This window comes from Poecile atricapillus, chromosome W, assembly GCF_030490865.1.
Source record: "Poecile atricapillus isolate bPoeAtr1 chromosome W, bPoeAtr1.hap1, whole genome shotgun sequence".
NCBI classification, from domain to species: domain Eukaryota; kingdom Metazoa; phylum Chordata; class Aves; order Passeriformes; family Paridae; genus Poecile; species Poecile atricapillus.
In genome coordinates, this window is record NC_081288.1 from 41,905,968 (window position 1) to 41,931,911 (window position 25,944).

General features: G+C 40.3%; 3 protein-coding genes across 6 annotated transcripts in view; 1 reads left to right on the plus strand and 2 right to left on the minus strand.

Annotated features, from left to right (window-relative positions):
• Positions 1-1,072: 1,072 nt before the first annotated feature.
• On the plus strand, positions 1,073-14,060 carry LOC131592371 (leucine-rich repeat-containing protein 10-like). Of its 2 annotated transcripts, none has more exons than XM_058863841.1 (2): positions 1,073-2,753; positions 13,989-14,060. In XM_058863841.1, the coding sequence occupies exon 1, from the start codon at positions 1,142-1,144 to the stop codon at positions 1,976-1,978; it is 837 nt and encodes a 278-aa protein (XP_058719824.1). In that variant the 5' UTR covers positions 1,073-1,141; the 3' UTR covers positions 1,979-2,753; positions 13,989-14,060. The 2 variants fall into 2 exon arrangements, with proteins under 2 accessions (XP_058719824.1, XP_058719825.1); XM_058863842.1 differs by lacking the exon at positions 13,989-14,060 and adding an exon at positions 6,683-7,015.
• On the minus strand, positions 4,475-15,092 carry LOC131592368 (T-complex protein 1 subunit beta). The gene is made up of 16 exons (XM_058863835.1): positions 14,955-15,092; positions 14,121-14,195; positions 13,612-13,677; positions 13,402-13,513; positions 12,497-12,573; positions 11,654-11,766; positions 10,899-11,101; positions 10,573-10,673; positions 10,358-10,485; positions 9,838-9,941; positions 8,201-8,320; positions 7,582-7,710; positions 7,393-7,496; positions 6,287-6,386; positions 5,418-5,559; positions 4,475-4,784 (listed from the first exon to the last, which is right to left on the minus strand). Exons 1-16 carry the CDS (start codon positions 14,955-14,957, stop codon positions 4,754-4,756), a joined length of 1,608 nt encoding a protein of 535 aa, XP_058719818.1. The 5' UTR covers positions 14,958-15,092; the 3' UTR covers positions 4,475-4,753.
• A 1,659-nt stretch (positions 15,093-16,751) lies between these two features.
• Positions 16,752-25,944, minus strand: part of LOC131592369 (fibroblast growth factor receptor substrate 2) — a 50,233-nt gene continuing 41,040 nt past the window's right edge. For all 3 annotated transcript variants that reach the window (XM_058863837.1, XM_058863836.1, XM_058863839.1), the window contains one exon: positions 16,752-24,407. In XM_058863837.1, the coding sequence (XP_058719820.1) occupies positions 23,457-24,407 (951 nt within the window). In that variant the 3' untranslated portion in view covers positions 16,752-23,456. The remainder of the gene's footprint in view (positions 24,408-25,944) is intronic.

The window sequence follows — 25,944 nt, forward strand, 5'->3', positions numbered from 1 at the left end:
GGACATGTATGAGTACCCAGGAAAGCTTGAAATAGCAGCAGCTCAACATGTCAAACTACGCAGAGGTTCCTATACACAGGAATGCTCCTAGAAATTAGAACTGAATAGCAAAATGGGTCCTGATGACAGAACAGTTTATATTGTCACATCTAAATAGCCATAACTTTTCAAAATGGGACTTACTTCATTCATAACAAGTGAGAATCTTGATGGAATTAAATCCACGGGAGTTTCGTGACAGGTTTTGGTATAGACACGGGAACTGCAGTAGCACAGCTGGAAAGCAGATGGAGAACAACCTTGGCGATTTGTGATAGCACATTACATTGGGATTCAGACAAGGAGTAAAACATAATGTAATGAAAAAGCTCCTGCAGACAAGAAGTAAAACATAATGAAAAAGGTCCTCCTATACAGTCAAGAGTGCCAGAGGCTATAATAAATACCATTAAATTAGGAACATAAACAGTAGAACCGCTCAAGATAGCAGTTTGCCAAGTATTTGTGTTAAAGCTTTAAGATAAATACGGGGTGGCAAGTTACACTCTGAAATCCAAGTGTTTGGCACCTTTCAAAATACATCCCTGAAAGTGCCACTCATCTTGAAAGTCAGTCAAGTCTTGACAGGTATTTTAAACAACAATTTGATTATATCTGACATTTCTGCTGAAAATTTAATGAAAGTTAAACATCTGAGGTTAAAATTTTGGTCTGCTGTGGTGTTTACTTTCTCAAGCCCATCCTTGCTGCCTGCACTGGCTACAAAGACAGCACAGCTGCAGCAAAAGTTGTGGGACTGGGTGTTGGTGTGACCCTAATTTTGTTTGGGGCAAAATCAGAGAACATTTACAGTGTGCAAGAAGAGGAAAGAAAGAATGAATGTTTTTGGGGGGGCAAGCGAGTGGGAGTGTGGGTGAGAGAGGGAGACCTGGGCCCTGAGTCAGCCTGTCTATAATCCTCGTCACCAAACACTCATTCAGTTATCAGAAACATTTCAGAGCCCTTGAGATTAATGGCTGGTGCCATGTAAAGAGAGCCTTATATTGGGAAGAACAAGTTACCAACAGGCCAGTGTGCAGCAGGAGACCGAGGCAGGCTCCTGTCCCTCGCAGTCCCAGCCATCCCAAAACAAAATCCTGAGATGGGCAACAGTCTGAAAGCCATACTTGCTTTTGTGCCCTCTAACAAGTGCCAGAAGTACCTTATAGAAGACCTAGAAGAGATGCCTGCGGATAAAATGGTTGATCTGAGCGGCAGGCAGATGAGGCGGCTGCCTGTGCACATTTGCTCTTTTAGGGAACTGGTTAAGCTGTACCTGAGTGACAACAACTTGAACCATCTTCCCCCTGAGCTGGAACAGCTGCAAAACCTGCAGATCTTGGCACTGGACTTCAACAACTTCAAAGCATTGCCCCTAGTTGTGTGCACACTGAAGCAGCTGTGCATCCTCTACCTGGGCAACAACAAGCTCTGCAGCCTGCCCCTCGAGCTCCGACTCCTGCAGAATCTCAAGACTCTCTGGATCGAGTCCAACTGCCTGCAGTACCTGCCAGAAGTGGTGTGTGAGCTCAGCCTGCTCAAGACCCTGCATGCCGGCTCCAACGCCCTGCGCACCCTCCCTCCCCAGCTGCAGTGCCTGCAGGAGCTTCGCACCATCTGGCTGTCAGGAAACCTGCTGTCCGAGTTCCCTCCCGTGCTCCTGGACATGCCTTTCCTGGAGGTGATCGACGTGGATCGCAACTCCATCCAGTTCTTCCCCAGCCTTGCTCACCTCCCTGGACTGAAGCTGGTGATCTATGACCACAACCCCTGCAGGAATGCACCCAAAGTGGCCAAAGGGGTGCGCAGGGTGGGCAGATGGTCAGAAGAGACCCCTGAGCCCCGCAAGCGATCCGGAGCGGTGATAGAAATCACGCTCGATGAGAAACCATTGCTACCTCCTGCTGCCAAGACCGAGCCAGAAGCCGAGCCCTGCTGACGCTGAACTGCCCCTTTTGGCCAAGGTGGCAGCGCACTCCCACCACTGCCAGCTTCTACCTCTCCCTTGCTTGCTGGTGTCCGAGGAGCACCATACCACCTGGCAGTCATCAGGAGTACGTGCACCAGCTTGAAGACAGTGTGACAGCAAAACTCTTGTACAGACAACCATCTTTGTGCAGCACTCGGCACTCTCCCTAGAACACACTTCTTCCCTCTCCCACTCCTCCCACACTGGGACCACGGACAACTCACAAGAGATGAAGACTCAGTTCAGGTGTTTGCCATGGGTGGATTGCATGGAGCACATATGGACTCGCCGCTCCTCACCTGTGGGCTTACTCTTCTCCCTTCCACCTTGCTGAGGTGTCCCAGCTCAGCTGGAAGCTACCATTCAAGGTGATCACTGCTGAGACCCACAGCTCTAAAGCAACTCACAGCATTGGTCTCAAATTACTTACCTGAAACACAGCAACACCTTGCAGGTTTCCGTCTGCTGAGTGGGAAGCAGTAGCAAAGTCCTGGCTGCACTATCAAGGAAACAGCACATACGCACAGGGGGCTCTCCTCTTTCTTCCTGCAAAATTTGTGACAACTGCTTCGTTACTGCCAAGCAGAATTTAAATGATGGTGAGGAAAGCTATAGGCTTTGCTGCTGCGTTTTGTTACTGGCAACACTGCCTCTAAGGGCAGCTGTACAGGACAAGTTCTCATGCAGGAGCAAAGAAGAAAATCAAAGCCTGACTAAAAAGGAAAAGTCACTAAGAGCTGCAAAGGTAAACTTGCATGAATAAAATCCAGGGCTGTTAGCTGTCACTATAGGCTTGCACATAATCTGATGAGGCAAATTTTACTCAGCTGATTTCAGCTGGGTATTTCTTAAGCTTGCAACTTAGACCACTTCAGATCTCCTTAAAAATGCACGCTTTTTTTAAGCTTTGCTTTATTCGAGTAACAGAAATCTGGCTCAAAGTGACATTTTAAACTTTAGACTCTGTAGCATGATTGAATTAGGTGACAGCTTTTTTACAAGGGTGCAGAGCTTTTGGTGGCACACTCTTCGAGCAGAACTGTCTCACCAGCAGAGCCTGCAGAAGCGGCAGTTGTCTTCCCAGAAAAGGTTTGATTCCATGCCAGTTTGTGACTGCTTAATGTCATCTACATGTTTGAAAAATTATCTGGAAATATATAGACTCTGCTAGCACTTGTTGTCTTGTTAAATGAAGTCCAAATTTGCATCTGGCTAGCACCCATGTAGTGTGCTACTAGTCAAATTAAATAAAAGTATACTACCATCTTGCCAACTTAAAAAATCCTTTGGAATTAACTGCAAATTCTTTATCTAGTCTTGTTCCAACAGTTTCTTCCTACAGAAGGGAAAGCAGGACATGAATTAGGGGCATTTTTTTTAATATCCAAGGTCAGTGTTTTATATCCCACAGAACTGAGCTGGTACTGTATTTATCTGAAGGGATGGGGATGAGTGTGCTTTTGCTGGCTTATCAGTGGTTTGTGTTTCACTCAGCCCTATCCACACAGTACTGTCACTTCTGAAGAACTGAAGAGTCAAGAGTTAAGGGGAGGATTCTGTAAGCAGATTCCCTTCATTTTGAGAAATCTAAGGGAGAAAAATCTTTGCACATACTTGCTTATTTCAGCTTAATCTTTCTGCTTTGGCAGACTTGCCCTGGTGTTTGCCAGGTGCTGACAACACCTTACACTTGCAAGATCCAGAGAGGTCACGAGGCCTCACAACGCACAATTCTGGGCCCCCACACAGGCCGGGCCCCTGCTTGTCTGTGCTTACAGTCATCACAGATCTGCAGATCTGCAGACTGCTGCACGCATCACAGGTTTCCTTCCAACCTAGGCACAAAGAAACCAGTCCAGTCAAGAAACATATTGCCTTTGCAGCATGAATATAAAGATTGGACACAACAGACATGAAAAGGAGAGGGGAGGAAGTGAAAGTTATGGAGCCTGGCACATTTTCTGCTAAGTGTCCTCGACTATAAATGTTTGTAAAGTCAGCCCAGTACTTTATAGATCAACACTATATAGGTACTGAATGCTGCTCTCTCCCAAACTGCATGTTCCTCTCTCCCCTCAGCAGAACGCAACATTTGTGGTGTAAAAAGCTGTAATATCACTTAGTTGTAGTTCTGGGCATTGACTGAGGTTCCTCTTCCACTCTCTCTTCCATCATAAAAAAAAAAAATCAAAATCAAAACCAAACAAGTAAAAAATCCCCTCCAGTATCACTAGTAAAAGATACCATGTAACTTCAGAGCCTATTTCTAGGACCCCAAATCAAAACCTATGCAGCCAGGACTGGAATACACCACTCACACTAACACAGCAGGTCAACACAAACCAGAGAGCCACGAGAGCTTAGTGACTCCCTGAAGCAGCCAAGGCCTGAGGATGTGCACCATAGCTGTCCTAATGGATCTGGCTCATCCTGGTTCTATAGAAAGAAATACAACTTTGGGGGATCTGAATTTTTTTAATTTTTTTATTTCTGTGCATTTTAAGTGGAACCTGGAAGGAACAGAATGAATAGGATTGTATAAAACCCCCGGTTTATACATCCCTGAATGTGAATTCTTCCCCACAACACAGAATAGCTCCAGTAAGTAAAAACCAACTGAAGACAGTGCCATTGATGGAGAGCTGTTTGTCTCAAGCTTCTGTTCCATAACCTCACAAAAACTAGACCATTAAAAAAAATTACTAGGTGAGATCTGGTCCACACATCCTCGGGTACTGAAGAAAATTAACAGGGGCGATGGTCTGGTACACGTTTTCTGGGGAGAAAAAGAATCAGAAAAATCACACCACACTGATGCCCACCAGCCCCTCCTCACCCACCCTTATTTTTAATCTTTAGCTAGTATTCTGTGTTCAGTGACAGCTTTATCTCAACACACAAAAACCAGAACCACCTCAGAGCTAACACGCCACCCATGACTATGCTAAAAACAAATCTCGTGATTCAAAAAGCAGGGAAAACTACCTGGTAGCAGGCACCCAGGCACTTGCCTATCAGCGGCAATTCTCCTCAAACCTTTTAACAAATATGTCTCTGTTTTAGCTGCAGATTCTATCTCGGAAATAGCTGGACATTTCACTACTATTCTTGCCAAAAGGAAAAAGAAAGCATGACCCCTTACATTTTGGTCGGCCACTTGTACAGGTGTTTAGTGGTGACCTGAGATAAACTAGGCATTACTCAGACAGTGCAATTTAAGTTTGCTGATGGCACTAAAGGCCTGATGATACTGGTAATGTAATAAAATTATCTAATATGAACATCTGTATGTCACATGTCAGGTTCCCTTTCAAGTAAAGCTTTTTTAGATCAAGACTTCTCTGCACCCTTATGCTTCCACAGAAGGTTTACACCACTGTGACTGACCATGCAGATACTCCGATCATACCTTGGTGCTGCTTTAATGATGTCATCTACACGAAGAATCATTTCTGCTGCTTCAGCTGCACTCAGCAAAACTTGTCTCTTGACATGGAAACTTTCTGTTACTCCCAAAACTGACATGTCCCCAATGACACCCTCTTTCATATCTGTAAGAAGAAATGCATTAAGAGGTGTTTTTTTGGTTTTTGTTTTGTTTTATTTAACTCAGCATTATTTTAAGGAAATTACAAGAGGCTGAGAGCATAGTAACTCACCTGCTCAAATGAACTACACTGATAGGGAAGTATTAAATAAAATCTACATCAAGGCTCCTGATTTAAGCCTAATGTTAAAATTACTTAAAAACAATGACAAAAATTTTATACACTGTGATGAGGACACAAGATCCCAATAGGACTCTCAGCACTATGTCCTTAGGTATATTAACTTCAGGATTCTTCTCCACAACTCTGTGGTTGTTGTTTAGTTGGGTTGCTGGGTTTTGGGTTTGTTTTGGTTTTTTTTGGAAGGGCGGGGGGGGAAAGGGAAGGTTGTTCGGTTCTTACCGGTTCTTATGGGTTTTTAGCTGGTTGCTGGTTTTACAGCAATGCTTTTGTTTTTAAGCTTCCTATAACTAGACTCAGCGTAAGGAAAGTGGATTTAGAGGTGGAAACCATCCACTTAAGAAACAAAGGTTTTCACTCTACTGTCAAAAGGCTGGTAGAACAGAAAAGGAATGTAGTGCTGTACACCCAAGCTCTAGGCAAAGCAAACAAATCAACATACTCAGTTCTCCCTGCTGAATCTATGTGACAGACATACATGAACAATTTTAATGAGCTTAATGGACCTGCCAAACAGCAATTCAAATAGAAGCAAAACTGACCCACTTACCCAGTCCATAAGTGGTCTTCCCTTCACTATGAGCAGCTCTGAGCTGAGCAACCAAATCAGCACTGTCATAGCCAGCATTATCAGCTATTATTGTTGGGATCTAAGGGGATAAACACAGGTTGTTTTTAATTAACACAGGGACCAACTGTTAGTAAATATGAAACATACTTTGATGTTATTAGTTTACAAATGAACTTCAAGAAGATGTTTCAGAAACATGGCAGATGATCTATTACTGTGATAAGGAGAAAGTAAAAAACCCAAACTAACTTTCTAAGAATTTCAAGACCCTGTTTTAAGAAAGTACCTAAGAGGACAAAAGCATGTTAGCAAATTTGTCAGTTCGTTTAACATGGACAGAATAAAAAAAAATAATCTTGTCTTTTATCATTTCAGACAACAACTGGAGAATTTTTTTCATTTAAAAAGCACAAGTCTGCTGGGAAGCATTAACTACCTGACCATTCTGTTCACTGTTTCTGTGACAGCAGTGCAAACTTGCATGTGTTGACTGGAAAGGTGATGCCAAGTGTTACTATGCTCTTGAATTTTCTTGGGAGAAAGGTTTTCCCAAATTTAAATTGCAGAAAGTAAATTTTTTCTCAAATTGACAGCCTGTTAGCACAACTGTATTAGTATTTCTTGTGACACTCTTATTTCCTACTAAGATGCAATCTCCAGTTCAAGTCTAGAAACTTGTAGATAGTACTGGAGTATGGATACACCTAAACAGCACTACAGCATCAATGGAACAGAAGGGTTGCTCTTTTCTAAATCAGGTGTCAGCTACATAAGATTAGATTTTTACGTACTATTTCTGCAGCACTTTTAACTATCAGGTAAGGACAGCAAGAACCAATTAGAGGGCTAGCATATGAACATTCACAATTCTGTAACATGCAGAATTATTAAAACACCAGTACTTTTTTTTTCCTAAGAGAAAAAAACAATTTCCCCCTTTGTTTATCCAAGATGTATTGCTAAACGCCACTTTTTTACTTTGGACAACCAAAACTCTTAAAGTGAAGCAAATATCCAATGTCACAAGTTTGTAAATTTCATGAAACTTTGCCTCTTTATCCAGCAATCTGATTAAATAAACCTACCATTCGTAAAGCCTTAGCAAAGGACTCCATTGCAACAGACTCTTTGCCAGGTGTTCTGACAGCAAGTTCTGCAACAGCATTAGCCATCAGCATCTCTGAACAACCTGTTCATTGAAGATACAGAGATGTTACACATCTGATGTTCAGTAATACAAAACGTGTGACATTTACAAAGAATCTGATATTTACCTCCACCATACACAGTTCTTGTGTCCTTCACAGTCTGGGCCAGAACACAGAGAGCATCATGCAAAGACCTCTCTGCTTCATCAAGAATCTGCTGTGTGGCTCCACGCAAAACTATGGTGCAAGCTTCACCTAGAAAGCACAAATGTAAAAGGATTAAAAAGAGAAACCAGGATAAAAAAATGGGCTGTAACAGAGTATTTACAATGGTTTTGCTATCACTGTAGTCAAGATTTTTATCACTTAATTTTGGGAGCAAAAGAAAGCATGATAACATTTCAAAGACAGAAAATTAATATCACCTCAAAACTCTCTGAAAAATTATGAGCATCAGCATTTACTAGAACAAGCTCTCAAGCTCTTTAAGTATGACATATTGCTACTTTTCTTGTCAACTGAATTTCCCAAAGCAGAAACCTTGGTTCCAATCCTTAGAAATTATTATATATGTTCATATAATACAAAACATCCACAGTTTCAACCATGAAACTGTAGATACTTACTGAAAAGCAAGGCTCTAGTAAAAGGAGTTACATGAATCATTACAGAATTCCTATGCCTCGCTGGAAACTATATAGCATTAGCAGAGGGTTAACACAAATGTTAGTGATCAAACACTTACCCATTGCCACTCCAGAGAAATGAATGAGTTTATCTTCTCCAATCATGACCTCTTCAATAAGCTTGCAGCTTCCTAGTTTTACCAGCTCAGGGTGATCAAAAGTTGATGCAATTTCACCACCTACAAGTGTGGTGAAAAGAAATAAAAGATCATAAAGAAATCAGAGCTCACAATGAAAGCATCCCTTCAGGCAAGGTCTAATCAAGGGAGGGTTGTGTGTGAAAAAAAAACATCTTTGTAACTGCTGCAAGCCAAAACTTTCTCATGTCAGTATGTAAGCACCAGAAACCTTTAACCAATGCTGATAAATACTTAAAACACCAATGTTTTGTTTCATATCACAAGGACTACAATGCTTGTGAGTTGTGCCTGGTAACAGAATAATCATCTTTGTTAGCACTAAAACGTCATTATGTTTCAAGTTTTCAGTGTTTAGTGATTAAGTATTTATAAAATACTAAATGAAGCTTCTTATGCTTTAAAACTTGAGCTTGTGACAGTATTTATTTTGCCTGCCTGATGATGGCTGAGAACCAGTGGCCACCATACTCCTCCAAGTCTCATTCCATGTTGTAGCAGCAATGCTGTGCATGACGTGCAAACTGCTGTATCATAAATGAAACAAGCACTACAAAGACAAAAATGTCTTTGAACACAACATCATTTTAATTCTAGTTCTTTCCTCCTCCTATTAGAAAACTCTTTACATGTATGCATTCCCAGTGCATGCTCAAATATCTCACAGTAGCTTGCAGCACTGCATAGTTGTAGCACTACAAGGAAAACCAAGACTTGTATCAGAGAGTTTGTGTGTATTAAAAACTTGTCCTTTTTTCAGCTATACTATTCAAGCCAATGTGCTCTGAAAAGGCCCATATGCTCTGCACAGAAAGTTTACTTTGAATTTCTTCCAGAAAGCAATGTTCCTCCCAGTCTAGCATTTTCCTGTGTCAGTGTGCCTACTGACAGTTACACACAATTGCTACTTCAGTTATGCTAAGACACTAAACAAGTCAGTGTCTTTTCCTTTCTCCTGCAAAGCAAATTCATCATCCTTCCTGATCACTTTCAAAATCAGCTATGATGTCCCAGTTAACAATCTCTAACATCAGCAGTGAGAATTATCTGTAGCATTCCACAGGTTTCATTTTCATTAGTTACTAGAATCACAGTTATGCTGACCACTACTCAAAATATCCAAGGTTGTTCATATCATTTGAGGTCCACCTCAAGTCAACAACCCAGGCCCACATTTTTAACAAAGCATGACTCTTTAGTCTTCTCTATCATTACAGTCAAACAACAGCCATTTAGAACCAAGTGCTATCACTGAATCAAAAACTGTTATTATTAACTTGTGGAGTTATTCTTTCTGTTGCTAAGTTTCATCTTTTCCCTAGAAAACAAATCTTTCAAAATCTTATCAAGCAGGAACTTACCTGAAAATATTTTTAAAATATGAAAGAAAATTACTAACTGGCACTAACTTGCTAAATTATACTCCATGTTTTGCATTATGATCCTTTATTCACAGATACTGGAGAAAAAGTAGTATGTTTAAGTGAGTTAAATGTTTACTAATGATCAAACAAATGAAGTACTACTCCAAGTTTCATACAACAAGATACTCTACACACCTGTGACAAGAGCCAGACGTTCTACACCAGCAAAGTCTGCATGTTCAATAGCCATGACACCAGCAGCTCCAAAGAGATGTTCAGGGTAGTTGTAGATCAGCTGCCTAAAATTAAAACACATCTCACCATCACACCAGAACAAACCTTTCAAAACAACACAGGAACAAAAGACACCAGATTCTCAGTAGCATGGACACAGGACAGATTTCTGAAAGCTACTAAAGAAGTTAGTGTATGAGACACCTGCCACACATGGAATGTTACACAACACAGAGGCAAAAGCAGTAACAGGAAAACGTGCAAAGCTAAGAAAAAAAACCCAAATCAAACTATGATGCTTTTTGAACTACCCTTTCTCTGAAGAAACACTATCACACTAAGCACAGGCCGCCATATGCTTTAAGGTCCAAGTCCTTTGATCCTACATACCTGCTCAGCACTTAACTGCCTATTCCAGCAGAGTGAATTAAAATAACATGGGGAGCAACATAACTCTCCCCTTTTCCCCAGAAATACGTACCTGTTAATAAAGCAATTTATTCCATGTTTAAGAATGCGATCCACTTTCTCCTTCATTTTTTCTTTTTCTGCCTGTTCTATTTCTGCCACTTTTGCTGTGGAGTCCACTCTAACACGAGAGCCAAAAATCTAAATCAAAGAAAAGAGAGTTCAGTCTTCAGCCTCAAAATTCCATTTACAAAAACACAGTTTCTCAACAGTAGTTCTGTCACATACCTTAATCTTGTCTGTATCCATACCAGTATTTGCAATAAGAATCTTTGCATTTTCAATTCTTTTTGGCTGATTTACACCAATCTTCTTGTCAAGTAAAAAGCCTGTAGTAACAGAAAGGTCTTGTAAAACTTCAAATTTAAAAAGGAGAACAATTACTAGTTACTACAAAATCCCCCACCTTTAGTATTCAATTTAATAATAAATTATTATTATAAATTATAATATATTATAATAATAAGTGTTCCCCATAACCAATTTACATAGATGTGTAGCCTTTAGCAGCTTTATTTCTCAAGTGCATACACAGTCAACACTCAAAGACTTACCTTCATCTAAGTAGGAATCAGCCAAACTTCCACCAAGTTTCTTAATGACATGGATAGCCTCCAAATTACCAGAACCTTTCAACCTAAGAACAGCTTCTACAGCCAGCTTGACAAAGTGATCCTTATGGTGAGTAAGTAATTTTGATGAAAGAGTTGTTCCTGCAATGTTCATCAAGTCTTCACGGAACTTCAATTCATCATTACTAAAATAAAGACAGTTCAGTTAAGGTGGAAAGTCTGAAAGCCTTAACTACCACTAGCTACCACCATGAGTCTAGCCACCACTTCATCTAGCCTGTATCTATATGTACCAAATTCTCTTTTGAGGAACACTGCACAGAATCTCTCCACTGCCCCTGAACACAACCTTCTATGTGAAATCCAAATTTTGTTAGGAGAATTTTCACATTCAGTTTTAGAAAGTTTGTGCTTTCAAAGTGCAGGGCATGGGAAATAGTTGTATTTAGAATGTGAGTTCGAAATATGAAATAACAGCTCAGATCTTTGTTCCGGGGAACAAATTACAGCTTGTATTTAATTTCTGCACATCATAAGTATTTTGAATATCATAAAGCTTCATTAGCTCGTTTGAAAAAAAACCCCAGCATTTTCTTCTCAACTGTTAAAATTCATGAACTCAGCCTCCACACTGCTTTAGTAAGAATGAAAAAATTACCAATGGACTGCAATTTGCATTGATGTTTTGATCTTGAGTAGCTTTTTATGAAGAGTTACAGCAAATGGACATTACTAACCCATGATCCACGGCTGCTTTCAAAAGTGCCTCTCTTGAAGCCTTTGTGGCTGCTCTCCAGCCTGCAATGATGGTCTGAGGATGAATCTTCCTTGCAATCAGTAATTCTGCCTCCTATTTAAATGAAATCAATAATTACTTCCCTCCCAAAAAAGTACAGTTACACTAACTAGAGATGACATGTTCGCTTTATGGATGCAACTTTAAAGTGTAGTTGAAAAAGCTATCTTCATTTTTCTGAGGAACTTGTCAAGCTAATAGATGACTCCTTAAGATGCTCTTGATCCCAGCTCCTGGACCTGAGATGATCAGCACATCTGCCACAGCTCTGCAAGGAAGAATTACTCATTTCTCAAATCCTTTTCAAATCCCTAGTAATTTCAGTTTTACAGTTTGGCAGTGTAAATTTTTCCATAAACATAAAATCCAAACAGAGTTTAAAGGAACAGAGTTTAAAGTACGGATTCTGGCCTTGAGCAGGGAGCAGAATTTAGCAGGACTTTTTTTTCTATAGAAATGGAGTTCAGAGAACTGAGCCTCACAACTAAGCAGTGCTGCATGCTGCTCAGTGCAATAGCCAGGAAGTGACCTGTAAAGAGTCAACTTAAAACACTTGAGAGTTTATAAAACTTATATAAGGAATGATAGTCTACAATAATACTCAAAAAATGATGATGCAATACCTAAGGGTTGTTTTTTCCCCCCTATTAAGTTCAACAGCAACAGGGCAAGCTATTCCTTTCTATACTTTGGGAGCCCTTTCACAAACATAGGATAACACACCTCCTACTGGTGGTATCACAGAACTACATTGACAAACATCTGAAAAAACATAATACATCACCCTCAGTAATTCAGCTGCCAACACCGTGACAGATGTAGTTCCATCACCAACTTCATCATCTTGAACCTTTGACATATCTGAAGAAGGAAAACACAGTATTAATGCTATTTTTCTCATGCATTAATTTGGACGAGGAAAACAGGTCTTACTCTTTGTGTAAAGAGGGAACTCTAAAATAATCCCCAGAAAAACAAGAGATCAAAATGAAATTCAGCATCCTTCAAATTCTTGCTCTTTATTTGCAACCTAGACACCAGTTTCAGCCTGGTGATGGTCAAGATGCTCCCCTGTGTTCCCCATTCTAATAGTGGTTATCAAAAGGAAGTATAGATGGATAGAAGCTCTAAGTCATAGATACAGGATCAGAAACTGTAATAACCAGGTCTGCTACATGAACTGCTGATAAACTGGGACGCAGCAAAGACAAAATCAGTAGGAAACCTGAAACCAATAGTTCAGGCTCCTGCTTGTCACCAGCAGTGGACCACTGGCACAATAAAACAGTTGCTCACAACAGTAAACTCTACAGAAGTACAGCACTCACTGAGTAACAGAGATTTAAATCTGGGAGACACAGAGAGAACTTTGGTTGCTGCACAGATTTCTGCTCCGAATTTTCATACTGCAAAAAGTGGGCATATAGCTGTCTTTAGATCCTTCTGAGTCATGGGACAAAGCAGGGTTGAGGTAAAAGAAGATGAAAAAACAGTTCTGAAGAGCAGCATACACTACAATTTGACTTTTGCAGAATGCCACAACTCTTGCAATACCCTGCCCTTCTTACTTTAGGATTTCTGATCCCCTTCCTTCAATTTTTCACAGAATTTCAAGAACAATTTTCTAAGAACAAATAAAAACTGTGATAGAGTTACAAATTAGGAAATATCAAGCCCGTAAGAACTCACCAACCAAGACCTTGGCAGCTGGATTGTCAACTCCAATAGCTTTCAGGATGGTTGCACCATCATTAGTAACTGTCACAGAGCTGTCTCTCCCGGTACTTAAAAGAATCTTGTCCTACAAGATGTGAGATTTAGAATACTGCTTGAAAGCGCACCGGAACTATTAAAGCTAAATTAACAGGTATGACTACTGAGAGCCTGCAGCTGTCTTACCATGCCTTTAGGCCCCAGGGTGCTCTTGATTAGGTCACCAATGGCAATGGCACCAACAAAGGATGACTGAAATGAAAATAAATATGCCTCAGGGAACAATTTATTTCTACTGTAATACAGGAATTCTACACTATCACATAGCTTTCGACATTTTAACCAAACCTTCCACCTCCTTCAACAGAGGCTTAAGGCAAATTTCTTAACTGTTAAATTTTCATAACCAGATCAAATATACTTAAATCTCCCAGAAACAGTAAGTCTGTCTCAAAGCCAGAAGAAATGCCACCCAATAAACACCAATCTTCTGAGCTCCAATAGAGCTACTTCGGTTTTGGCACTGAAGATTTCTCTAATTTTTCTCTCCCTTCTGTTTACAGATCTGGAACAAGTAAATCCAGTTAGAGACAGAAGCTCCGTATCATGATATAGTGTAAGTATTTTTAGTAGTAGAAAATAGAAAGTTTAACTACCTCTAAGTAATACCAGTTTCTTAAGAGAATTAAACTCACCAACCGAGCTGTTTCTGCTTTCTCTTCATCTGCACCTGCCTTGAAAATGTTCACAGGAGCAAGGGAAATGGATGCCTGAAACACAGTTAATGCAAGACTACTGTTCTAGCTTCAATAAAACTACGTGCTTGAAAAGCAAATCCCTGACACTAACAACTGAATGTTTTTATTAATAAAATTTCTTTAATCCCCCATTTTGTTGTGATAATAGGTATATTTAAGAAATAGTTAAGGTTCTTATAAATCCCTCTTGCAATCTCATAGTCTTGTGAAGCTTACAAGACCGAGTGCAGCTGCTCACCGACTGCAGTGCACACATCCCTTCGTGGCTGCTGCTCTCCCCAACTCGCTGACCCTTCCTTACAGCCCGAGGGCAGCCACAACCAGCAGGAACCAAAAGAAGTCTATTTACTGACCATACTGAGGCTTTAGCATTTTGATACCTGAGCTGAACTCGTCTTTTATTAATTTTTTTCTTTTGCATACCGATGCTAATTAATTACAGTAGTAACCAACACCGGCCTTTAAGGACTACCATTCGCGCAGCAGACAATGCCTTAAATGAACAAGGCTCAAACACCCCAACACGTGTTCCAGGGCGGGCTCGGTGGGGTCCCCCCGCGTGGGCCGGGCCCCGCCCCGGCTCCAGAACCTTCGGGGCCACCCGCGCGCGGGGTCGCGAGCGCCGCCCCCACCCCCGGCACGGCGCCGGGAAAGGAAGGGCGCGGCCTCCAGGCCCCGCGCGCCCGCCCGCGCGGAACGCAGCACCAACCGGCCTCGCCGCACCCCCGGCCCTGCCCTGGGCCAGGCCGTCGCCATCGCCCCGCCGCTCACCATGGTGCCGGTGCCGCCGGGACCCGCCGTCCGCCCCTCCCTCAGCAGAGAACCAGCGCCGCGCCGCAGCCCCCACGAGCTCCTCCGGAACTGGCGTCACAGCGGCCGCCGCTTCCGGCGGCGCGCGGCCTTCTGGGAGCCGCAGTCCGGCCCCGCGCCCTCAGCGGCTGCGCGGCCGGGGGATGGGATCTGTGGGTTGGAGACCCGTTCGGAAGAAATTCCTTACACTGGGTGGAGAGGCATTGGAGAAAGAAAGCCTGCGTGCCCCATCCCTGGCAGGGTCCAAGGCCAGGTTGGATGGGGCTCTGAGCATCCTGGTCGAGTGGAAGGTGTCCCTGCCCATGGCAGGGGGTTTGGAGCTAGATGATTGTTAAGGTCCCTTCCAGCTCCAACTTTTATGATTCTCCGGTTCGGTGATATTCCTGGAGGTCAAAAGCATTTTTTAGTTTCTGCCTGTGGCCTTCCAGTGCGCTTGACAGACCATCCGAGATGGCTGTTCTTAGACCACGCCTCCAGTTACAAGCAGCGAACAGGAGATGCCCAGCGCAACCCCACACGATACCCTCCGCAATTCAGTAAGGAAAAACGGGTAACTATTGCCCTGGCAGCTTTGCCAGTGCGAGACAACACTTCAACCTTGCTTTGTCACTGCTTTTCCTCTACACAAAAAGCCAACAGGTCATATAAAATGACATATCCAAAGCCAACCTCTATTGTTTTGTATGACTCATTCTCAATTATTAATTTCAGCTGGTATCCCTCTTCTTGCTGCTAGATAATAAACTCGTGGGATATGTGGGAAGTTGCTTGTTCTAGATTCAAACCAGCCACAGACAGAAATCCATCCCAATGGAGACAGCAAAAAAGAATGTGACAAAAACTCTGCCAACTCTGACCTGTATTGCTACTTTTGTTGATACCTGGTTAGTGTTAGCTCTTGAGTATGTTAGGCTTTTTGTATTGTTTTCTTCACAGTTAGATACACTTCCCTTCACAACCCTCTTCTGAAAACTAGACTACTAATTTAATTTAAATATCTTTAGTTTTCCTCATAGTTATGGAGAAAACTATTTAAGTTTTGGGTAGGGGAAATAATACAACTAAAACAAGGTAAACAACTTCTCTCAGAATCACAGCATTCATAAAGATTTGCACTGAAGTAGTAATTCATTTTAATTTACATTTGCTGCTACTGTGGTGAGTTGGGAGAAAAAAGATTTTAAAGTGCCTCAGACTTATCCAAGTTACAGCTTTTTAAATATCCAATGCTCACAGAAAAACGATAGCAAATTAGTAAATTTGGTTTAAGGGGCTTTTGACCATTTTTAAGCGATGATTTACAATGTGTAAAAAGTAGTGACACCAGAATAGGAAGAACACTGCAGCAGTGCTGGTTGTGGGGTCTGCTTCTCTCAGCTCTGCAGTGCCCTCACCTCTGTTGTGCCAAGGGCAATTTTTCAAGTTGCACTCGCTGTATGCGAATAAAAAAAATGCCTCATTTTAAAAATCTCATTAAAAACAAAAATCCCAACCTACGTTCATGACAAAGATGTGACAGAAAACCAGAAGAAATGAAACAAAATATTGGAGATGATTTTACAGACTTCAGATCACCATGACCAGTTTTGGGTTTGTTTTTTTTACTACTGAGTAATGACTGGAATATGGAGGCAGGGAGAGCAGAGAGAGGTACATGAAGCAATGATTTAAAGAAAAGCAAAAAAGTTTATACAAACAAAACACAATACAGTGACACTAACACTGCAAACTATTGAAGTAACCCACAGACAATTTTTAATGTAAAATCAATAGTTTATTGCCATGCTACAATTTTTTTTTTTTTCCAAATGAAGTTGGCACTGGTAAGGGGAAAAATGTACATAACACATTTTTTTAAAAAATGCACATTTGGTAAGCTTTCTCAATAATGACAGCTTAAAAGAAGTGAAATTATTTTAAGATTAACATGGAATGGCATAAAAATACACTCTTTCTGCATAGTATAAGAAATACGGAATGTTTGTAAAAACAAATTAATTGAACAGGGAAAATTACTTGAAATTTCATAAACAATTTGGCAACGGTACTCCCACTGTTTAGACTTTTTATATAAAAGAAATAAAAATCTAGAAAGCTACCTTTATACAAAGTTGCTATATTTATGCCTTTAAGTAGGAAAAAACATTTTATAATGCAAATTAGGACATACAATAATCTTACAATATGATACAATGTAATGACAAGAAAGGAACATACAACACAAGATTTTGGCCTTTGTAGAAATGTCTATTTCTGCATTCAATAAATGCATTTGTGGCACACTGGTGACTACTGTATCACTACTACCAGTCAGCTTTGACGCTAGCGCGGTGCGCAGCTGGCCTGCAGTTTGGCTGGGACACAGACTGCTTTCCAGGAGACCAAAGGTGATGCTGCAATGAAGCGAGACGTGAAAAAGGCAATGTGCCTGCTGGTCGAGCCATGTGGACTGTGGGACACCATACAACACTCTTTCCTCTCATACCAGAGCATTTCTTATACATTCAGTCATTAAGTACCAAAGTCTTACAAGTGAGAACATCTGTGTTCACGATTTGGCAAAATTTCAAAATACAAAGTTAGTACCAAATATATAATATATTATATATAAAATGTGGGTGTATGATATACACACATATTCCAATGCAAAAAAACTGCATTATTATGGAGTTAAATTCGCTGACATCCATTCCTATATAACATGACCATTAAAATACAGGTGTAATCCTGACCTTTCACACATTTTAGAATCACTTCCTCTTTCATACACAAAAGTTAAAGCAACATATATGCAAGTAATGAATAAGAAATCAAAATTCTCATAGTTATCTGAACTCTGACCACAACAAATAGGATTTGGTTTTCAGTACGTTTAATTAAATATATTTATATTTTTACATATTTTTAGGCCATTCCTGAAGAACTTGACCAACCAGGTCCTCAGGTGTAATAGAACTGTTACATCAGCAGAACTTGATCTTGGAGGAGCACATCCAGTGGCCCTTGAAGTCAACAGAAATCATTTGTTCGGCTTCAAAGGACACTGCATGCACACCGAACAAGCTCTGGAAGGGTCACCCTGCTAACAAGGAAGATTTCCTGATGACATCAAAGCTCCTTGTCAGACTTCTTTCCTACTGCCAAGGGGAAGGACCCAAGCCAGGGATCCGTGGACTCTGGGCTCTCTGGGTCGCTTGGCAGGTGGCGCTGGGAGCAGCCGTACACAGCACCGCCCCAGCACCAGGGATTGGCAGGGTGAGCTTCACAGCACCTTTTATACTAAGACTTCCCATGGGAAGCAGGGAAGCTGTTTCCCCCACACTCCTCACTTGGCAATTCAGTCACTACAGGTCTCAGACAGGAGCTCTGGCTGGAACCCCAAGGCATTTAGTACTTTGCAGACACAGACGAAGATGGTCTCTGTTCTGAAGGGCTTGAGCCTATTTTTTAATCATTTTACATAATCTCCTTTCTATATACACATATTTGCTACATAAAATAGAATTACACCAAAGTAATGGATATAGCAGAAAACATTGTCACAATATATGTATATTACCACACTAAATAATTACTAAAATGGCAAGAAAAATTTTAAAAATGCCCTTCATAATGTATAAAAATACAGAAATGTCCAACACTTGTTTCATCAACCTTATTTCTCATATTCTATTTCTAACTGTACACCTACATATTCTTCCAAACAAAATACTGCGTTAATCTGGAGTAAACACCGTGTTAGGAAAACATCCTCATAAGACATCTGACAGACTTAGTCACATACCTTACAGCACAGCACAAGTAATAATGTATACATGGTCAGAGTTGCAGATGCTAAGTTGCTCTTTTTTTTTCTTCTGATTCACTTATCTTGTCCGAAAGAGGAAGTAATTCCTAAAGATAGTGAAAGAACCTCAACATGACTTCCTTTTTCATAATCTGCTGTAAGAAGGACATCAGCAAACCTGACTCCATCTTAACGCAGTTTTTTGTGGTGGAATTTCTTCTGGATTTTTTTTTTTCTTGGAGTGTATATGAAGTAAAAATAAAGACATAATAAATGAACTTAGGTTTATATTAAGTAAATACTGTCAAATATAAATGCCTGAATTGCTACCTCAAGGAAGAGATGGGAAAGATCATAGAATTAAATTCCAAAAATACCTAACTCTATCTATCACAATGAAGGACCAGACACCTTTAGGGGAAATAGGAGAATTTCAGATTTAAGTCCACTACTAGTTCCTACTCCATTAGTTTCATCTTATTTGCAGCCATTAAATAAATTAGTACAGTGCAGAAATGGAATTTCACCATTGATCTCACTTTACATGAAGCAAGGAATACTGCTTAGAAATAGATGTCCAAATCAGATATATCATTATATGCTTAAAATAGTTACTGACATTAATCAGAATTTTGTTTCTACTTCACTGACAATGAATAAGAACAATCTGCTCTCTCCTGAATCTCTTTCATTGAGAAGTGGTTAAATATAAAACAAAAACAAGAACAGCCAGATTTTGAGCCAATACAGTGTTATAAAACCAGCAAAATCAACTGCTGGTTTGTCACCTATAAAAAGCAGCCCTGTTTTGACAGTGGTTTGGACTTCATACAGTTTAAACGTTTCCATGATCCTTTTTACACCCAAGCCATAATCAGAGGTGCAAACACAGACAAATAATCAAACATCAGGGGGTGGGGGGGAAGGACATTTTATCAATTTATTATAGGAAATTTCTACTTTTATTTTCTATAAGAGCTCTGAAGACTTTTATAGGAATAGGGCTTCAATGCATATCATCAGATTCAACCCCTGTCAAATGCAAAACACTGGGGGAAACAAAGTATGTTCTAATGAGTGTCAGGGTTTTCAGAATGGTCTTTCTCAATATTGTTTTAGGAAGTCAGCAAAAAAAACACCACAAAAGTTAAAACAATTGGTCCTCCTTCTGAGGAAAAGATTATTTTCCTGATATAACAATGGAATAAATTCTCACTTTCTAGCACAATCTTTATTATGTACTTTTGGTCACTTTTTTGTGTTCTTGAACGACTCAGTTTCCTTGTTCAAAAAATACAGCAATGTATGTCTTTCCCAAATCATTGCACTAAAGGAATACCTAAAGTTAGAGGTTTCCCCTTGTCAAATGTGTTTGAAGGGCAGCAACCGACTGCACTTATGGATGAAAAGTAGAACTGATGGAGCTGCTACCATTTTTACAGGACCTAGTTTATGTAAACTTAACATGCCACATTTACTAAAGAAAATGGTTACATATTTCTAATTTCTCAGTCTATACACCTGTGGGCCCAAAATAAATATGATCTAAATACCATGGAGAGATTTCAGCTGAAAACTGAATCCTAGATTACAGACACTAAATCTAACATCACAGCCTTTAAAAGAGACTGAATTGAAAAAATATTTACCAAGTCTCAAAGGGTAAAGTGCATTGCAACTGTATCTACTTCAAGGGGTAGAAAATAAGGAATGCTAAAAATTAGTAGTCTGGGTGACAGGGACTACCCAGCATGTTTGTAGCGTACACAAAACGAGAAAGCATTATCCCACTTGTAAAATGTAACAGGTTAAAAAAGTAGTCCTGGAAAATATGTCAACAGACTTGTTAATATAATTAAGGCTACAGACAGTTGAAATTTCAGTATGTTCTCAATTCTGGGGACCAGAGCTAAGAAAACATTGTGAAACTTGCAACAATGTAAAAAAATTTTCTCAGACCATTCTTTCTATCTGAGACTATTCAGAATAAATGCATAAGAGAGTACCAGAACTAAGGAGGGATATGGCTGGTTGTTGAAATTTCAGCAGGTCACTCATGATCTAGCCAAAGCCTCTGCTTCCCTATTTAGTAGTTAACAATATTATTACTTCCCTGCCTCACAGGTGTGTTTTATGGGTCCAGTTAATTAGTCCAAACTATACAGATGAGGACCATATATTTCCAAGCAGCTAGCTAGATCAAAACAGGTTTGCCTCAAAACACATGCTGAAGCATTAGTTCAGCTCACAAATTTAAGTGAGCTATATGCTAAGAACAAGAATCACACCAATATTATTAATCCAGTAAGTATTTTGCAATACATGGCAATTTCTCTTCAGTATGGACCAGGAGGTCCATAAGGTGAGGCAACGGCAAAGATGTGACGGAGTAGTTACAGAATCACAGAGTCAGGAGACTTGTGTAAGACCTCTGAGATCACTGAAGCCAACCTATGACCAAACACCACCTTGTCAACCAGACCACAGCACCAACTGCCATGTCCAGTCTTTCCTTGAACATCTCCAGGGACAGGGACTCTACCACCTCCCTGAGCAGCCCATTCCAATGTCTAATCAGCCTTTCTATGAAGAATTTCTTGCTAACATCTACCTGGCACAGCTTAAGCATATGTCCTCTTGTCCTGTCGCTGGCTGACTGGGAGAAGAGAACAATTCCCACCTGTCTGTAACCTTTAAAATGCCTAGCTCTAGGTAGTCTTTACCTTCTTGAGTACCAAGGTCTCCTCAAAAGTCAGTGAGTCTATCCAAGAGTATGCAGAGGCTGACCATGAAATAATTAATAAGGTTTGTTTCTTTTAAATATCTCTTTTAAGTTCCTCACAATGGTCTCAATGACTCCCATTTTTTACTTCAGCAAATTATGTTCTTTGTCCATCTGGTATTTCAGTACCATACGGTCTGTAAAGAATAATGAAAGCCAGAGTGAAAAGGTGGTCTGCTACCACCTAACAGTACAGCAAGAGACATATATTTCAGGTGCTACTACTGCTGCCACTACTAAATGAGAGAAGACCAAAGAAAAAAGTTGTAGGAACAGAAATACACACCAATTAAAGAGACAGAAAATAGTTGCAGTTTGGTATCTATAAAACTTCAATTCAAATATTGCATGGAGACCCTTAATGCTTTTTCAGATCTCCAAATGGCTTTTCTTGCATGTTTTTCCTCACAGTTCAAGGGTTATTTTACATCACACCAGTTCACACAAGTGTCAGTTCCTTTGCAATCACAGGCTCAAGAGCAATCTTTTCTGCTGCTAGTACCAAGGTGCACCTGCAATACTTCCAGAATTCTAACATTATTCAGAGTATTAATAAACAAAATAAAACAAAAAAAAACTTCTAAGGGTGCCTCCGGCATATTCAACAAACATTCTACCTGGATGTACCTGTAACACTGAGCAGCCATCACTGTAACCAAATTCACCAACTGCAAAAGGAAAACAAGTATGCTCATAGATAATACTACCTTCAGATAATTTACTATGTATCTTTTTAAATTAAAGTACACTATCACCTATGGATGCACATTGCTAGAACATACAACTTTCTATAAAGAACTATCAAGTCCAGTACCCTGCCTCCCGTGTAACCTGTGTTTGATGCTTTAGAGGAAGACAATAACTGCATAATAAACCTTTCCAGTTGTGCAATAATGCATGCTGCTGGAGAGCTGGAATATTTCTGTCAGGCATAAAAAAGTAGAACACTGGACGAAGACAACCATTTGACCTTCAAGAGTCTTGCTTTGTCAAATGCAGAGAGTAAGACAAATACATAGATGACCCTGAACAATTAAAGCTATGTACATTACTTTGACTTTTAAAACAAGACATTATGGAACAAATAAAAAGGGAACACACAAATGCAAAGAAAAGAAGGCACACTGAACTAAGAAATAACAAGAGAGCCTTAATTCAAACAGCCCACCTGTGAATTCCTTCACAAAAAACCCCAAAACTTTGATGAGATTAAAATTTTGTCAGATTTCAGAGGGAATTTGATATGTCACTTGGAATTCTATTTTAACGGAAGGAGCTTAAAGCTGTTTTTTGATGTGTTTATAGCTCTGATCAACAACCATCAATGTGTCAAGAAAACTGTCAGGAATTAGAGGCCTTCTTGCCCGTAGACAAAAAAGGTGTGGTGTTTATATTCCTTGAGATGAACCAATATATCTTGTGTATGTCAAACTGAGTGAATTAATGCATTACACACATTTAATTCTGGAGGAACCACTTCAACGAGGAATGAATGTCAGGTATGTATATTGAAAGATTAGGTTTACCTGCTAATAATGCACATATCAAGAGGCTTTAAAAAGTGTTATAAATGCCATTAACGAGTATAGGCACCAGACCAGAATATTTATAAATTCATAACTGACATGTCACTCAGACTCTAATCAATTAAAGAGGCACTGTGAAAGGTGGTGATGCTGCTGTGCAGTAATTACTTCGACTGTAGAATGAAATAGTGTTACCTAAAATGAATACTTGCTCTACATTAATTCCCTTTAGTAAGACAAGTACATGAAGTATGCAGAAAAAGTTCTGTTAGTCTATAAAAGGCGTTAGTGTTAAGAAATGCAAAGTACTCGCATCTTCAATTTTATAAACTTCACAAAAGGTGCAAATGATTCAATGCTCCCCAGGCTCACATAGGCAGATCAGTACTGTTATGTCTAGTTTTCCTAGAAGTACCATCATCTCGGGGCAGTGCTTTTTGCAAGCTTGACATAGCAGCAGTTCTTTCAATGTCTATCACAGCATACAGCTCTGTGCGCCTGGTTGGAGTTTGCGGAAGTGGAGTGGTGGGGGTTTTTGGAGTCTGAGGGTTGTCAGAGTCACTACCACCTTCCAAGTCAACCTGTATATAGTTGAGCTGCCTGTGTTCTAAACTTGGACGCCTAATGTCAAAGTTAAAGACTGTTGGGGTACAGTCCCGACGTCGTGTAAATTCTACTTTATGAGCACTTGCTGGTACTGTTACATTCTCTGTATTGACATAGTTATGCATCAGATCTAGGTTATTGTGGTAGCCATTCAGAGACGGAGTCTTTGGTCCTAAACTGTCATCTTCATCTCTGCTCAGCTTGCGGGCTTCCCAAACAGGAGGCAAGGATGGCAAGTTCTCGTAGTTCAGCAGCGCAGTTCTTCTCTGAGCAGAGTTGTTAATGTTCTGGGTGTCTGAGGTACTGGTTGATGTCAAGCGACCTCTCCTGACCCCTGAGGCACTAGGGATTGATAACCTATTTATATTTTCATACACCAATTTGTTACCAGATGGTGTCTCTCTACGTTCATCACTGTCGTACCCAGTGTCCCATTCAGTGTTGTTTGTGCTGCTGCCACTAACTTGATCTCTCCCAAGTTGTTCCAGTTTCTCTCTTTCCATTAACTGCCTTTGAACAGGTGTTGGTCCTAAAACAAACTTCACTCCTTCAGGCTCCAGGAGAACCTGAGCATCTCTGTCATCAGTACACATCTGATCTTCTTTCACTTTAGTTGTTTCAGTGTTTGAAAGCTTTGATTCCAGTGGCACATGCACACTTGATCGACTTTTTCTTTCCTCTTGTACTCCAGTAGTGTTTACGTAAGTGTGCACCTAAAAGGGAAAGAAAAAAGAAGAAATTCAAACACTATTCCTTCTCCCCCCATCCAAATTTATTAGCTTCTTAGCTCCCCACTTTTCTAATCAAAATATAAAGAAAAACTTGTGATGGCAGGTGTTTAAGAGCAAAAGTCACCTCTCTTGCATTTTGCTGAACTGTAGTCAGCTTTAGGTTTTTTCCCTGAATTTTTGTTATTAGTTATGTTAATGTTCCTCTAGCGGAAAAACAGAATTCATATCTTATGCCGATAATTATTTTTATCTGATGTTTTATCTGAGTTGTGCTCTAGTTCTAGAGATTGACTGCAATCAAGGCTACCTTGGGCTGCTCTAACTTAGCTTGTTACTTTACCTGGGCAGATCACTGAGAGCTCTACTTTGTTGTCCCTTACCAGTGACCAGCAATTACTTTGGCTAAGTTTATGTTCATAACTTCCACACTGCAAGGAAATCTACTGTCCATACAAGGAATAAAGAAAACCCCAACCAAAAAGTAAACCACAGAGAGGCCTAAGAAGACCCTTGTTCTCTTGCCTTGTGCACTACTCCAGGAACAAAAAGAGAGGTTGTGCCTACAGGAAGAGCTATCCATTCTTTTTTCGAGAACCAACAGCTTCCTAAGAACACGAACTCAAGTAAAAAAGTACACAATTCCATATGAAGTGTGGCGCTCAGAATTAAAAAGAAGCAGGAATTGGCACCATATGTTACTAAGAAAGGCAGAAATACACTTCTAGGTTATATTCCTTCAATTTCCACAATGGATCAATACAAGGCTGAATGGGAAAGACTGGATTCCTTCTCTAAATTTTAATTCTATGTCTGGATACCCAAACAGCAAAAGTAGGATTTTACAGCACAGTCATGTAGTTTGCCAACCTCTCTGTCAAGCTCTGCAAGCTGAAGTGTCATTTACCAGCTCACTTGACTCCTCCACTGATTTTTCAAACTCACTTACTAGTCAGTAACTCCAACGGTAACACCTGAGCTCTTCTGTGAGGGCTCCTAAAAAATCCTTTCCCACAAGATAGCTCACAGCACTCTGCTCTGGCTACCTTCTCTGGTTTCCAGCACTGTTTCTTGTCACACATGAAAGTCTTCCTAAACCACATGACATTCTTAAACTTGACTGTCATTTTCATCAGCAACCTGAATGATGAGCAAGAACATACCCTGACAGTTTCCAGTCTATCCGGACTGGTAGGGTTTCCAGAGAAAGGGATCTCAGCAGTCCGGAGAACTGACTTCATAGAAACCTTATGAAGTTCAGCAACAGCAAATACAAAATCCAGTGCTTAGTATGAAATAACACCAACAATACAGGCTAGATACCAACTGCTTGAAAACAGCCTTGCAGCAAAACTTCAGAGGTCCAAGTGGATGGTAAGTTGAATTTGAGTCAGCAGTCTGCTCTTGCAGCAATGAAAACCAAACATGCACTGGTTTGTGTTAGCAATAGAACAGCCAGTAAGTAAAGCAAAGTTACTATTACCATCAGTTCAGCTCTCACGAGACTAAACCTGAGCTCCAG